General features: G+C 43.3%; 2 protein-coding genes across 4 annotated transcripts in view; both read right to left on the reverse strand.

Moving 5' to 3' along the window:
• Nucleotides 1-34: 34 nt before the first annotated feature.
• On the reverse strand, nucleotides 35-4777 carry BRF2 (BRF2 general transcription factor IIIB subunit). Its single transcript, XM_081269076.1, has 4 exons — nucleotides 4479-4777; nucleotides 3786-3845; nucleotides 2538-2859; nucleotides 35-1346 (listed from the first exon to the last, which is right to left on the reverse strand). The coding sequence occupies exons 1-4, from the start codon at nucleotides 4630-4632 to the stop codon at nucleotides 620-622; spliced, it is 1263 nt and encodes a 420-aa protein (XP_081125202.1). The 5' UTR covers nucleotides 4633-4777; the 3' UTR covers nucleotides 35-619.
• Nucleotides 4778-10696: 5919 nt separating this feature from the next.
• The window catches only part of RAB11FIP1 (RAB11 family interacting protein 1), a 31429-nt gene continuing 26074 nt past the window's right edge, over nucleotides 10697-16051 (reverse strand). For 2 of the 3 annotated variants that reach the window (XM_081269074.1, XM_081269073.1), the window contains exon 6: nucleotides 10697-14635. In XM_081269074.1, the coding sequence (XP_081125200.1) occupies nucleotides 14417-14635 (219 nt within the window). In that variant the 3' untranslated portion in view covers nucleotides 10697-14416. The remainder of the gene's footprint in view (nucleotides 14636-16051) is intronic. The other variant, XM_081269075.1, reaches the window with a different exon arrangement.

The following is a 16051-nucleotide window of genomic DNA, read 5'->3' on the forward strand; positions in this document are numbered from 1 at the left end:
AGGGGAGGGAGGGAATGAAAAGTGCCAAAGAAAACATGTTTTTAAAAGCTCGGGTTTTATACAATAGAATGTTTTCTAGCAGATGCCTCTTGTTTTAATATATTAAAATTTTGCAAGACCCTTTGAGCTATAGCCATAGTCCACACACAGTCCTTTTGTTAATGAGGTAGAGGATTTCATGACACCATACACAAACCCACCAGTACCTAGAATGGATATGGGGCAAAGAATTCTCCAGTTATTGCTCTTGAGGCTGGATAGTACTGACAGTACCAGCCACCCCACAGAAGTGCACTAAGGCAGCCATACTAGGCCTGCAAAACTATCGATGTGTTTAATGCAGAAGAGGCTGGCATTTCCACATCAGGAGGAAGCCAGTTCACATCCCACAGAATGTGAACATATGCAACTTGATTTGCACCAAGGGAGACTCTTTCCCACTTACAGTCACTCCTCCCAGCTTCTACTCCAGGACTTCAAGTCCAACTAACTGTAGTTCCACTCTTGATCCCTTTACACAAGACAATATCCAAGGGCTTGTATATACCTATTTCCTTGAATTTGACAGGCCTATTATCCAGTTGCTGTCAGGAAGTAAGGTACCTCCAGTGGCTGTGCATCAAGGAGGATTAGGGACACTTGTGGAAGCTTGGCTAGCAGCTTGGGCTCTCTCAAAGTCCCTAACTTCCTGAGGGGTACGCAAATACTGCTCTATTTCACTATCAGAGATGTTCTCATCTCCAGTAACTGTGGATACAGGGAGTACGGGACAGATCCGCTTTGGAGGCTTTAACATGCAGGGTGGGAGAAGAAGGGCAGGACTAGCTGGCCTCTTCCCCTTGCGCAGATCTAAGGAACTATCCCCCACCTCCTCTTCTCCATGGTTTTGCTCCTGCCCTTGCCCCTGCTGCTCCTTCTCCTCCTCCGTTTCTGCCGTTCCATCCCGAAAGGCCATGCGGATCAGCATGTGGCGGTGCTGAAGAAGGTCACCAATGTACTTCACTACAGACCGCTTGTCAAGTTTCAGAACCTGCAACCATGCCAGTTGGTCAGCCATCCGCAGCAACACAGCCAGCAGCTCCTGCAAGCGGGATGCAGCAGGGTATGGGAGGTCCACGTTTGCCAATTTACAAAATCGGGCAAGGGAACATGTCAGACGATCTGAAGGCTGCAGAGACTGCCACGCCAGGAAAGTGGCTGCAGTGATGACAGGCAAGGGATGCCGCCCAGTCACCAGCCACGTCTCATTTGCCAGTTCTACCAGTTGCAAGGTTCGAGACAGCATCTTGTCTTTGTCTTCCACGTATTTGGCTGGCACTGATGCGGAGACTTGAAAGAGTTTGAAGCTGAAATAAGCAAAATAAGGGTCAGTTCTCAATGATGATGGCTGGTGGGGTAGTCTGCTCTGTCAGGATGAGGAAGGGCAGGCCACTCAAGGAGGGAAAGCTATTCTGAACTCTTGGGAACACTCAAGTTTACTGACAGCAAATTCATAGAGGTAGTCGAAGAAAGCATCAAGGTACTATCACTTGAGCACCTCCCTGTCAGTCACTATTCTAAGTGCTCTACAATGTTCTCTCATTTCATCTTCATAAAAATGTGCCTAGTTATATGCATTTAGAGTTGAAACTCAACCCCCAGTCATCTAGCTAGGAAGTAATCAAGCTTCAACCATTATTTTATACACACACACACACACACACACACACATATATTTAGGTGCTGGGGATCAAATCTAAGGTCTTTCATATGCTAGGCAAGCATTATACCACAGGGGTACACCCCTAACCATTACTTTTTTGTTGTGGTGGTGGTGGTGGTGGTGGTGGTGGTGGTGCTGGGAATCTACTATACTTGTTAGAAAAAAATAATCTGGGTGTGGTGGTGCACACCTGTAATCTTAGTGGCTTGGGAGGCTGAGGCAGGAGGATCTAGAGTTCAAAGCCAGCCTCAGCAATAGAAAGGCCCTAAGCAACTTAGTGAGACTTTGTCTCTAAATAAAATACAAAATAGTGCTGGGGATGTGGTTCAGTGGTCAAGTGCCCCTGAGTTCAATCCTTGATACCAAAGAAAAACAAAAACAAACTAAAAGAACACAGCTACTTAAAAAAAAAAAAAAAAAAAAAGACCTAGCTTCTAACCCCAGTCCTTCCATTAACTAATATCCTTTCAGCTCCACTTACAGATGATCCTGCTGAGGCAGGGCACTGCACACAGCCACACATGCCCCACACCATGCAATTCCCAGAACTGCCATTCATAAAGCATGTAACAGGAGTAGTGCAACACAGCAGCCTTGTGCCAAGGTTAAGAACTACTTTTCCTACATCATTAAGGTTGCTGTGAAAGCAATGAAATTTGAAACTTATAAAATTCTAGAAATATATAACAGTATTAATCTTATTAGTAGTGGGCACAAGATAGTTTTCTTCCACATCCTTTTAACTGGGCTCTGATAACAAACAAAAACCCTTCAGTTAAAAAGAATTTAGGTATAAGGATATAACCCATCTCAGTGTCTCTTCCTAGGCAGGTACCTGCTACAATAAGTCTTCACCAAATCTGCCAGGCACAAGGATGGCACGTCCAGCCCCAGGAGCTTCACTATCTGCATGTATGTGCCAGAAAACACATCCAGATCTGCATACAATAGGGCACAGATGGTTCCCATGGTTAGGGGCCAATTATGCTGCCGGCAGGTGATTAAAACACAGCATCCAACCAACACCTCCTTCTTCTGCAGCCTAGCAGCTCGGATGCCAGAGTGCCGATATGCCTGTTGGTAGTAAGCAATTGCTGTATCCTCAAACGTTGGTGGCAACTGCAGAACTCGACAAAGGTCTCTCACCCGGCGGAGACCTAGGAAAACCCACAGCAAGAGTTAGAAAGGTCAAAGGAACTAGTGTGTATCTCCTAGCAAGTTCTGCTAGGGTTTCATTCAGTTCTGCTAAACCTGTCACAGATACCAAATGCAAAAATGATATACCTTTCTGCATGGACAGAACACTCTCCTACCCCTACCCCACCCAACCCCGAGTACAGGCGATCAAACCTAGGGCCTTACACATTCTAGGTAATAGCTCTACCACTGAGCTACAATTCAGCTCCGATGTGGTCATTCTAAAGGTACAGAAACACTTGCAAAAAGAAGTCACAAATAAGTCACCACTTTTTTGGAGGCTTGTTTGATTCATGGTCAAGCCAAAGCTTTTTTGTAAAGTTCTTTCTTTATTTGGTGCTAAGAATTGATCCCAGGGCCTCACACATGCTAAGCATGCATTCTACCACAAAACTACACTCTCAACCCCAAAGCCAAAGTATTACCTAGACTCCCTGAGGCTACCTCAGATATACTCTATACAAACATATCCAAATATTATACTGAATTGCTCTTGCTCTCACAACCACTCCCAACCTTTATTATTCTTTTTTTCTCTCTCTCCTATTCTCAGAACTACCCCCACCTTTCTTTTTAAGTCCCCCACTTAAAAAGAAAAGGTTGGGGGATTAAAAAAAGCACTCTTGACACTGAGCTATACCTCCAGCCCTTTTTTATTTTGAGACAGGGTCTCAAAGTAGTCCAGGCTGACCTCAAACTTGCAATCTCAGTCTCCTGAGTTGCTTGGCATTATAGGTGTGTGCCACCACCTGACTCCCAACCTTTATTTCTAATTATTATTTTCTTATATTCTACCTTAATGCGGAAAGCAGAAAAAGCACACAGATGAGCTGGGCCATCAGGATAATTTTCTTTAAAGCCATTATGTCATAAAAGTGATTCTCACCTCTTTGTTCGCTGCGACTAACTTGTTCACTTTCCCCTGTGCTTCGAGAATATGTTACTTCTGTAAAATAATGAACAACAAATATCAGGCTTAAGCTCTATTCATCAGAACTCTGCACCCCCCAAACACACACACACAAGGTCAGGGAACAGAATTCAAATTATTGTGCATCTGCTCCCTGTTTCACAGAAGATGCCCATGCATGCAAAGGTAAAAGTCCATTTGGTCTTCTGTGTCCACAAGCAATATCAAATGCACAATGACCGAGGAAGGTACAGCCATCTCGCTGAATACTTTGAGGGCTGCACTGATCAGGGACTTACAAATCAAAGAAAAATAAAAAAGAGATGTTCAACAATGCTAAAACTACTTGGGATACTGGCATGTGCTGTATTCCTAAAGAATTTACCCACAATCTTTCAACAATCATTTGATTTGGCATCTAGGTAGAACTTCCTTAATTTCACTTATTTAAGATTGACTGTACCTACAATATAAGCCAGACATCATTCCAGGTACTAAGAAAACACAGATGAGTGGCAGTCCCTGATGTCCTCAGCTCATTTATTCACTTTAGGCCGTTTTCTCCCACAATTAAGTGAGCGCGTGTCTAGGAAAGTGGGGGAGAAAAGAAGAAATCCCTCCACCGCCCCAGGCTGTTTCCAGGGCCCAGGAAAGGGCAAACACAGGTACCTCGGAGGTTGCCCTCATCGGTGAAGGTGGTGGTAAGTACCCCCTCGGTGACCACGCAGCCGCAATCAGAGCACACCAGCTGGCTCTGCGAATAGTGAGAGTCTTCCACGAGTTCAGTAGAACCACAGTCGGGGCATCGGCCTCCGCCCGGCATCTCACCACCTGCGCAACGTCGCTGAAGCCTTGGATACTCACTTCACCGTCCGCAACAGCAACTGTGTTATCAGACTAGGAGGGGACCCTTATAAGAGCTGCACTTTTCTTTTCCGGCCAGAGCGACGGCGGCATAGGTGGTTGGCTCCTCCCCACGGCGGCGCGCCACTTCCGGTCTTCGCCTCTTCAGGCTCCGTTAGAAACATGAGTTAAGAGAGGAGGTTCCTGGTCTGAACTGCGTCTCACATTCTCTGCTATCTGTAGTTGGTTTGAGATGGGCCATGTGGGGTTTGAATTTGGGAAACTTTCTACGTACATGGACACGTATAACAGACTAGAAATTGTTGCCACTCCTGAACCACCCTGTTTTTAAAGCACTGGGAATCGCAGGTTCTTCATTTCTCTTCGAATGTTAATTTTGGCCGGAGTGCAAAGTATGTTGCTACAAGAGTAATGTAGTGAGAGAGCAGGAAATTTTATTCTCTTTTTCAGAGCTGCTTCTCCAGGCAAATTGCAAAGAATGTCTAACGGACTTTGGAGTGAAATAATAGGCAGTAGTGAGGCTTTTGGCAAATTGGAAGGTGCAAGAAGGCCCATCTCAAACCAACACGTAGAAACGTGCAATGATCTGAATGTGTCCCCTAAAATTCATGTGTTAATCCCCAGTGTAACATGTTATAAGGTGGGGTCTTGGGAAGTTGTTTAGATCATGAGAGCTCTGCCTTAAGAATGGATTAACATCCAGAGGTAATACTTTTCATTAGTTTCTGGTTTATCTTCTATTCCTTTTGTTCTTACTTTTCACATTAAAAAGTAGTATTAAAAAATGGATTAATGGGGGCTGGGGTTGTGGCTCAGAGGTAGAACGCTCACCTAGCATGCATGAGGCACTGGGTTTGATCCTCCGCACCACATAAATATAAAAATGAAGATATTTGTCCATATGACTAAAAAATATATATTTAAAAAAGAGAATGGATTAATGCAGTTATAAAAGGCCTTAATGGAGAGATGTTGGTCCCTTTGCCCTTCAGTTTTCTGCCATGTGAGGACATGGGATTAATCTCCTCTGGAGGACACAGCCTTCAAACCTGCCAGCACCTTGATCTTGGAGTTCTTGGGCACCAGAACTGTGAGAAAGTAAGTTCTGTTAGTTATAATTTACAAAGTCTCCTGTATTCTGTTATAGCAGCACAAAGATTAAGACATGATGAATATGTTTGAGTCTAAATTAAACATCAACAAAAAGAGTATATTTTCTGTTTTAAAAAATATTTATTTTTTTAATTGGACACAACACCTTTATTTTATTTATTTATTTTTATGTGGTGCTGAGGATCGAACCCAGGGCTTCGCACATTCTAGGCAAGCACTCTACCGCTGAGCCACAGCCCCCACCCAACAGTATATTTTCTTATAGGTAAGTTCTAATTGTATTCATGAAGAGTAAAGATTTTAAGCCAGAAAGGTGGTAACATCTGTGACCCCCAGCTACTTAGGAGGCTGAGGCAGGAGAATTGCAAATTCAAGGCCAGTCTGGGAAATTTGGCAAGACCCTATGTCACAATAAAATTTAAAAAGTGATGGGGCAGGTTAAGAATGTAGCTCAGTGGTAAGAGTGCTTGCCTAAGCATGTGTAATGCCCTGGATTCAGTCTGTAGTATCTCAAATAAATAAATAAAGTTGGTTTGGTTTTGGTACCAGGAATTGAACTCAGAGGGGCTATTCCCACTGAACCACATTCCCCAGAACTTTTTATTTATTTATTTATTTATTTTCATTTTGAGACAGGGTCTCAGTAAATTGCTTAGGTCTCATTAAATTGCTCAGGCTTCCTCTGAACTTGTGATCCTCCTGCTTCAGCCTCTGAAGCTGCTGGGTGCTGCACCATGGCACCCAACAATAAAGTTGTTTTTTGTTTTTTTTTTTTTAAGCGATGGGGTCTTGCTGAGTTGCCCAAGCTGGCCCTGAATTCCTGGCCTCAGGTGTTCCTTCTGCCTCAGCCTCCTGAGAGACTGGGACTTCAGAAGAGCACAATCACATAGGGCAAGAATAAAATTTATTGTTTTGCCTTACTGAGGATTAAAACCAAGGGCACTCCACCACTGAACTACATCTCCAGGCCTTTATATTTTCTATTTTGATACATGGTTTTGCTAAGTTGCTCAGGCTGGCCTCTGACTTGCAGTCCTCCTGCCTCATCCTCCTTACCTGGGTTCATGGGTGTGGGCCACTGTGCCTGGCAGAGAATCACTACTCCTTTTTTAGAGAAAACCTATCCACTATCACAGGGCTTTATCATACTAGAAGATATTCCCCCAATCAAGGGACATAATAATCCATGATTAATCTTCACTTAAATTTGAATTTCTTGCCCTAACTCCATACAAGAATTGGGCTTCAGCACAACAGCCACATCTGGGTTATGGCCTTCCAAGTCCCCTGTCTTCGAGACTTCCTCACCAGAGTGAGGTATTGGGTGACGATTTATTTCTGTTTGTCTGGCAGGTAAATAGTAAGACACACTTGTATGGGAGAACACATGTACATCTCAGGGACTTCCATTAGTTTTACAATATACACTTGACATTCCTGCTGGGGAGAAGAAACATGTACCTAAAGGCAACATAATTATCATCAGAAGTCATTCTTTACTTTATTAAACAGAATAGAATCAGGTTTATCTTGTTCCCAATTTTGTGCAGATCTTGAACCTAACTACATTAAAATAAATTTTTAAAAAATAAATAAATAAAAATAAAAAGCCAGGCACAGTGGCACACACTTGTGATCCTAGCTATCTGGTAGGCTGAGGCAGGAACATCATAAGTTTGAGGCCAATCTCAGTAATTTAGCAAGACCCTGTCTCAAAATAAAAAATAAAAAGGGCTGAGGGTGTGACCCACTGATATAGCCTCATGTTGTTTGATCCCCAGAACCACAAAAAATAAAATAAAGTAAAAATATTAAAAAGTAGGCTTTTGGCCAGGTGTGGTAGTACACGCCTGTAATCCCAGCAGCTCAGGAGACTGAGGCAGAAGGATCATGAGTTCAAAGCCAGCCTCAGCAACTTAGAGAGGCTCTAAGACTCTAAGTTAAGGCCCTAAGTGAGATACTGTCTCTAAATAAAATACAAATAAGGCTGGGGATGTGGCTTAGTGGTTAAGCCCCTCTGGGTTCAATCCCCAGTATCAAAAATAAGGGGTTTACAGAACTTCAACATTCCATTTTCCCCAACTATATATACATTGTAGGTGGGAGAGCAGTTCTCAGATCCTCCAAATAGCAGTTGTAAGGAGGTATAAATGGAGCCTTGTCCTCAGACACAGGCTGGGAGGAAGGTAAAATCCAGGTCAGAAGATGGCGCACTTTGCTAAGCCATTTAAGTCTGGGCAGTCTCCACTTTCTCAGGAAAGTGATTGATTTGGAAATGTGTCTGTCCTGCGTTCTTGTATTTATTTGCCTTGCGGCAAGAATGCAGGACAGACATATCATCCTCAGTGTGCTTTGCCCTACCACCGACTCTTCTTAGTGTTATTGTCTTTCATGATAGGGATTGCTGGTGTAAGTGATGCCCCTCAGCTGAGTGCTCAGTGGGCTGGGTTAGAGCTGCTGGGGGTCGGGGGAAGCTGTTGAAAAGGCAGCCCCAGGGGCTGGGGTGGTGGCTCAGTGGTAGGGCACTAGTATGTGTGAGGCACTGGGTTTAATTCTTAGCACCACATATATATAAATTAAAATAAAGTTCTATCAACAACTGAGAAATAAAACTTAAAGAAAGAAAAGGCAGCCCCAGATGTCTTCCAGATGTGCAATGCTGACTTTGAGGCCAAGGCCCTTTCTAGAAGGTACATTAAAAAGGACAGCATGGAAGGAGAGCAAGATATGGCCTGAAGGAAGCCCTCTGCCCACCCTCCCTTGGTTAGCTGTGTGTATTCTGGTGAGCTGTTTGCCAGTCTCACTTTCCCTTTGATTCCAGGTTTCTGTCAGAAAGATTGGCTTTCCTATCCTGAGGATGGTGCTCAGAAAAAAGTGGCCCAACTCCTGTGAATACCTGTTCCTGGTGGGACTGTCAGAAGCACCAGATGGACTGAATTCCACAGTAGGAGAATCATTCTAATCCAGAGCAAGTAAACAATAAGAGTCAGGCTGCTCTTGAGGTCTGTAACTCGGCTCCAACCTTGGGCGCTCTCAGCGCATTTGACTGAAACTTTGTGACTCTAACCCAGTTTCACTCTGAGCCTTGAATACACTGTCTCATTGTCACACTAAGCCTGGCAACTGCCTCAGGCCTTGGAGCCTTTCTGACTGGATTTTCTTTCTACCACCTCAGCTCTTTGGTGGACATTCATTCTCTAGCACTTGCTGGTGAGATAGCCACAGATACACAGTATAGAACCTGGCCAGGACTTCCAAAATTCTGGTATTTCTCCTTGCTCACATTGTTTTTCCCTTCTGCATTGTTCTGCTCATGGTTTCAGTCCCTAGTCCGTTGGCTCTATGGATCATGGTCCTGTGGCAAGGTCGCAGATCATAGCTAAGTATGTGGTAGAATAAAGCTGCCTCCCTCGAGGCCGCCAGGAAGCAGAGACAGAACGGGGCCAAGGTCCCAAAATTCCCTCTAGGACATACCCCTAAAGACCTAACTCCCTCCAATTAGGTCTTACCTCCTAGAAGATCTACCACATCCCAAAAGCCCTATGGGCTGGTGACCAAGCCATTAGCATCTGGGATTTTGGGGGATATTTAAGATCCAAGCCACAAGTGTTGTATCTTCCTTTTAAAGTGTATCTATTTGTATCAGAGGAAAATTTCTAGGACAAGTAGTCAAAATAATAGTGGTTACCTCTTGGTAGGGGGAAGTTTTGACTGTTTACTTTTTTACAAACATGTTATGATATTACTTAGAAAAATCTGCAAACTGAACCTATGGATTGGAGAATGGAGGGGGAGGAACAGTGTTTTCTGCTGCTCCAGAATGGACCACAAGAAGTCATTAGATCAGCTAAGCAGAACCTGTGCCACCTGGAGGAGGTGGGTAGGGACTACTTAGCCCCTAGACTTCTGGGGCTTGACTTCCTTCAGCTCAAAATTCTGAATTTGTGAATGTTTTCCTTCTTATGCTGTTCATATACCCAATTTTCATTTCCCTGACTTTCTTGGTATTTTTTTAAAAGCTCTGTTATTAGCAGCTGCGCTAAGGGGACTCAAAAGAGAGACTTGTGTCCCTGGATTTTGAAAATGGGGCTGGGCTTGGTGGCAGTAGCAGGAACCAAACAGAGAATTCCAAAAGCAAAAGAAAGACTCTACAAGAGAAAAGCTGAGGTCATTTGTGTAAGCTTCCTTCCTTGGAGACTCTTCACCTAGAAGCCTCTTCCCTTTTTTTTTTTTTTTTTAATTCTAGTACAGAGAATTGAATCCAGGCTTCACACATGCTACGGAAGTGTTGTACAGGCATTTTTTTTTTTTTAACCAAACCTATATGGCCGAGTTTCTTCATTAAGAGAAGCTATTTTGGGGCTGGAGATGTAGCTCAGTGGTAAAGTACTTGCCTAGCATGTGCAAGGTTCTGGATTCCATCCCCAGTAGAGAGAAAGGGGCAGGGGATGGAAAGAAACTTTTTTCAGATGCGTTGACATGGTGTTTCCATTGATGTCCAGTTGGGGTATCCAAGCTTCTCCACCAAATCCAGGGAGGTTCCCCAGACCCAACCCAGAGCTTCATGGGCTCCACCTGCCTCTGTTGCTCTGTAATGTGACCTTAATATCTACAAGACAAACATTTTCCTCACTGGGAAAAAGATTTGGCCTTTGAAGAGATGAGCTCAGAGGAGACTCCTTGTCTTGCCCCAATAGCCTCTATTCTTAAGCGGATCAACTAAGTTGACTGAACCCAGAAACTGCTTCCCAGATGGGGCACTTACGAACCCAGTGTGAATTCAACTCATGTCCCCAGGTGAATACTTCATTCTCTGGGAAAACTGTGTATAAGTACAGGAAAACATGAAAAGCTCTGTGTCCACTGGCTCAGCTAAAGGCACCAGCTACAAAGGAAAAGGTGCAGCTTTAGAGCTGGAAGCAGAATATTCATATGATGTGTACTGGCTTAATGTCATACCATAGTCTCTCAGGACATGATGAGGAGTGTGTCTTAGCGAAGGGATATAGAGATGTCTTGTCCTCTGATGGAGAAAGGGCCTAGGGACCCCTGGGCATCAAGCAAGGTGGTAGCAACAAGAATCCAAGTAGGAGATCCTCATGGATCTAGTCACATATACCACTCTAAGAGATTTTCCAGAAGACAGAAGAAACTTTAATCATACCCATATTAAAATAAATACACAAAATCTTTGAAAGACAGTACCATTTTATTTAGTGTTATAGGAAATTTTAGGTTACTTTTAAAAAATAAGACAAAGAAATTTTAAAATCCCAAAGTAACAAAACAAGAAATAGTTTATTCTGTAATCCAAAAACTCTGGGGGATCCTTCAATTGGAGGGAGGGGAAAGTCAACTAGTAACTCACATAGTAGAAGAAGAAGAATACAGAGTTGAGACTGGTATGGATATTAGAAGGGAAGGTTCTCCTATCTAAAGCAATTAATTAGTAGATCTAAAAAAAAAGGAAAAAGATGGGCCTTAGTTCAGTGGTAGAACGCGTACTTACTAGCATGTGCGAAGTCCTGGGTTTAATCCCCAGCACCAAGAGAAGAAAAAAAGAAGGTTGATTGGGAGAAGGAACCCAGGGAGAAAGATCTTGCATAACTTAACACAAACAGGCCTCCGGCCTTCAATACAGTATGTGGCACAGTGTCAGGACCTTCCTCCTTCTGGGCCCTGTAGAAAGCTTTCTACAGGGCTGCATCTCATCCATGCAGGCCCTCCACTCTGGGTCCATACAGAGCATGGCAAAGGGCAGCTGCTTGCTCCCACCTTCTGTTGCCTCAATGAGGTCAGCAGGTTGAATAAAAAGGCAGGACATCTGGCAAAGCCCAAGGAATGAGATGATATGAAACAATCAAGCCAAAGATTGACATTTTTTCACAAAAATGACCTCCAAATGAAGTTCACTGGTACTTAATCTGATGCTATCCTCCAGTCCTGGCTGTTGTTTCTGGAGGAAACCAGACAAGCACCCCCCCCCCCCCAAAAAAAAAGAGCTGCTCTCACTTCTGTGGAACACAGCTTCCTCCCAGGGCCTGCTAGGTATTAGCATCTGCAGCGGGCTCAGGCAAGTGCCAGCTCTCCTGGTGCACACGGATAGATGCCCTTAGGCCTATGCCAGTTAGAGCTGCCCCTGTGCAGAGGCTGTTCCCTAACTTCTGTTAATGGCTCAGAGCATGCTGCAGCTGTTCTTAGATAAGTCCCTTCTCCCAGCCCCAAACTGAGCCAAGGACAGTTAGTAACTAAATGACCTCCAGATTATCTATTTTGTGAGGTACAAGGAATGCTAGAAAGTGTTTTTTTTTTTTTTTTCCAGCAGTGGCAGAAGCCAGATACCCTTGAAGTAAATTGTCCTTCATTCTCCAGAGTTCCCAAGCGGCATTTCAGAGAACAGGAATTCATTCCTCCACCCAGATGTCCCTCTCCAATGTTGACTGAGTTACATACCCAAGGTCCTAGCAGCAGATATCTCCAAAGCCCTCATGTACCATGTAGTGTGAGTAGATCCTCACACTAGCTCTTTCAAAGGAGAGAAACCATCCAGTATATACCTGCCTCCCAGCGCACTTGGGTTATCACAGTAAAATACATTTATATCAAGTAAAAAATATGATGCAGAACAAATATATACATGTACATTTCCAGAGTTCAAGTGGATATACAGTTTCTTTAGAGGCATGTCAACACATTTCACAGCACTACAAAAATACGAGGCATCTGAGAAGTTTACAGTGGTCCCAGTACTACAGGAAAGAATTAAATAAAATAAAATAGCTGTGGATTCCTAAAAGCTAATTAGATAAATCAAGTTACAATATCACCCTTCAGATTAAAGTGCTCTAATAGAACCAAGGCTGCAGGAAGAACAATCCTGAAAAGGGATTCTTGTTCCTTGCCCTCACCGTAATAAGGACATACACAGAAGACAGTCTCCATTTAATAACTGCCACCATCTCAACCCATGCCCATGCCATTGACCTCTGATGATTCCTCTCCAGGAGAGATGTCAGGATTTGATGAAATTCCATCACAATCAGGAGGGGAAAAGTGAGCAACTCAAAACATTCTAATTTCAATATGATGTGAACAACAGTAAAATTACCTGAAAAACCTGAAGTGGTGGTACAAGTTACAAAGAAGGCAGATACTTAGCTTTAAAAAATGTCCGTATTAATCTAGTTTTAAAAATACAGACAGCCAAAAATAAGTATCATCTTGTTCCTCACAATTTTTTTTCCCTGGTGCTGGGAATGGAACCTGGGGCCTCCCAAATGTAGGCAAATGCTCTGCATATGTTTCATCCCCAGCCCACTCTTCACAATTTTCTAACAAGGGGGTAAAATGTCTGTGAGTCTGTTCATGAAGGAAAACAAAAAATAAGCAACAGTTTAAAGGCTGCAGCATTTCTGTTCTCTACTAGCTTTTAAATTTTATCAACTAAATTAAGCCCTGCACTACAACTCTCATAGTATCCTGGGAGTAACTTAGGTTTCCTTTCAAGCAGAGACAGACAGTATTTAGAGGACAAGTCATATGGATACATCCTTATCCCTTTGTGGTTTCTCATGACATACATGACAAAGGTTCCCACTTCCTCTTTTTTTGTGGTGTTGGGGATGAAACCCGGGACCTTGCACATGCTAGGCAAGAGCTCTACCACAGAGCTACACCCCAGCCTTCTTCATCTTGAGGAGTCAGTGGGCCCTGGCCCGCTCCAGGGAAGCTGCCAAAGAAACCAGCAAGCCAAGCAAAGGCACAGATGGAAATGGCCAAAGGAATCTTACTAAAACCATTCTGTACCTGAAAGAACTGTTTTAGTAAGAGTTTGGATCACCCAGTCCCTTATTAAGGCACTGACAAAGCCAGTCCAGCCAGCAGGAACCTTGACTTTGATCAACTTCTCCTAGTTGAGTGAAAAGTGATCCTCTAAGTCCCATATTCTACTTTTTACATCTCCAAGAGAAAGGACCTATGGATATTTTAAGGTCAGAGAGTGGTGGAAGCTGATGCTGAGAAGAGGTGGTTTGTTCAGAATCTAAGAGGCACACTCGAGAGGCTTTCCCTAAATGACTTCTCCAAGTCAAAAGAAAAAGAGAAACAAGAAGCAAGTCTAAGAAGCCTGGTAAATTTACATGGTGTCAAAATTCAGCATCTGCATCCAAAAAGCCACACCTGAGCTGCTTAAAGGCCAAGAAAAAAACAGGTAACAGCACCAATCGTGGTCCTTTTCTCATTTCACCCCAAACTGTAATGGCTGGAGATATATATTTGAAAAAGCTCAATAAGAAAGACAACCCCACTATTAAAAGACATTAGTATGTCCAGTGCCATCTGAATCTTTGATTCGGAATTAGTTCTTAAGACTACGTCTCTGGTGGGCATAAAATATTTACAACCTAGTTCAAGGCACAGTGGCATTTGAAAATAAAACCCTAGGAATGTACAGTAAAAGATTCACTGTAATAATTAACCTAGTTTCGATTGGTACAATTAACTGTTGACAGATAACACACAGGAGAGATGGTGATTTGGAGCCTACTGGCTGATTATCAGGCATACTATGTTCTTGACTTCAAGAGCAGGTGGAAACAAACACAAAAGCATCTGTGTTTTATCCTGGAAGTTCACATCTTTCCTGCTTTTTTGCCGACCTGAGCAGGAATGCGGAGGATGTTGGGGGTTTCTTCCATGACTCTGACAAGCAGATTGTCAATGTAGTCTTCCAGCTCTCGAACCTGAAACTCCTTTTTGCTTATGGTTTCCTTCTGTTTGAGGACCAACTGGATCAATTCGTCATGAGTCAGCTGTGCATAGGCAAAGGCAGGGTCTGAAGGATTGTATTTCTTGGGAGAAGGGAAAAAGCGGGGGAAAGATTATAAAAATCAGCATAGATATCAAATATTTAAAAAGAATACAAAAGAAGAAAATGTTATTAGTGACCTCAGTCTCTTGGAAATCAATGCACAGTAAAAACAGATTATTGATTAAGTTTCTATAAAGGGTGAGTAAGAAATATTTTAGACTTTATGGACCATATATAGTCTCTGTTGCATGTTTTTGTTTAGTTGTGATTTTTGTTTTATTGTTTTAAAAAATGTAAAAAGCCAGGGGCTTAGGATATAGTTCAGTGGTAGAGATTTGCCTAGCATGTGCAAGGCCCTAGGTTTGGTCTCTAGCACTGCAAAAGAAAACAAGTAAAAACTACACTTGGCTCATAGGCCACAGACCTCTGAACTTGACTTTGGTTTGGTGGTTTCAAAAAATATTTCCACAGGAGCTGGGGCTGTAGCTCAGAGGCAGAGCGCTTGCCTAGCACATGTGAGGCACTGAGTTCAATCCTTAGCACCACATAAAAATAAATAAAATTAAGCATGCCATCCATCTACAACTAAAAAAATAAATAAATAAAAATTAAAAATATTTCCACGACTAGGAATTATCGCACAGAGGCAGAGCACTTGCCTAGCATGCTGAAGGCCCTAGGTTTCATCCCCAGCACTGCAAGCAAAAATAGAAAAGGAAAAAGAAATGTCATCAGCCAGGTATGGTGGTGCATACCTGTAGTCTCAGCTACTTGGGAGGCTGAGGCAGGAGGATCACTTGAGCTCACAAGTGAGACCCCATGTCAAAAAAATAATAATAATAGCTGTAGGACTCAATCCTCCAAATGTGCTAACAATGCAGGGCTGGAGACAAGCACCAAGGAAGAAGGGGATCATGAAGAATCCCTAGAGACAGAAGGTGCAGGAAGGTGCTCTCCTGCCAACATGACAAGATGCTGGTCATCCCAGATAGTCTGCTACTGCCTAAGCTATACTCAGAAGGATGTGGTGATTAGGTCAATGCAGTGGCCACTCAAAGACCTCACCTGAAGTAATTTCATACTCAAAAAATATGCAGAGTCAAAGCCAAGTGCCACTAGGTCACAGTCTCACTGGCAGCCATCTAGGACACACCCTCTGGGTACATAGTGGCCTGTCCCAGAGCTGAGTGTTCTCACTCCTGATGAGGGCAGAAGCCCTGCATAGCTACTGTGTTGCTGTTCCTTACCAGCATTTATAATCTAGGACCACAGGAGCCCAACTACAAGCCAAAGAAGCCTGAAGCACTGAGGAAACACAAGATGAAAAAGTCGTATTTAAAGTGGAAGAAATGATTTACAGTAGAGGGGGTAGAGAGAGAAAAGGGGAGGGGAGGGGAGGGGAGGGGAGGGGGGATAGTAGAGAATAGGATAGACAGCAGAATACATCAGACACTAG

The sequence above is a fragment of the Spermophilus citellus genome (assembly GCF_964194105.1).
Source record: "Spermophilus citellus genome assembly, chromosome: 16".
In the NCBI taxonomy this organism is placed as follows: domain Eukaryota; kingdom Metazoa; phylum Chordata; class Mammalia; order Rodentia; family Sciuridae; genus Spermophilus; species Spermophilus citellus.

Bases quoted from the DNA above. Each gene is read 5' to 3' on its own strand.
- BRF2 (XM_081269076.1), bottom strand. From the start codon at position 4,632: ATGCCGGGCGGAGGCCGATGCCCCGACTGTGGTTCTACTGAACTCGTG. The intron at 3,846-4,478 runs GTACCTGTGTTT...ATTATTTTACAG, and splicing joins CGATGAGGGCAACCTCCGAG to AAGTAACATATTCTCGAAGC. The intron at 2,860-3,785 runs GTGAGAATCACT...GGGTTTTCCTAG, and splicing joins TAGTCGCAGCGAACAAAGAG to GTCTCCGCCGGGTGAGAGAC.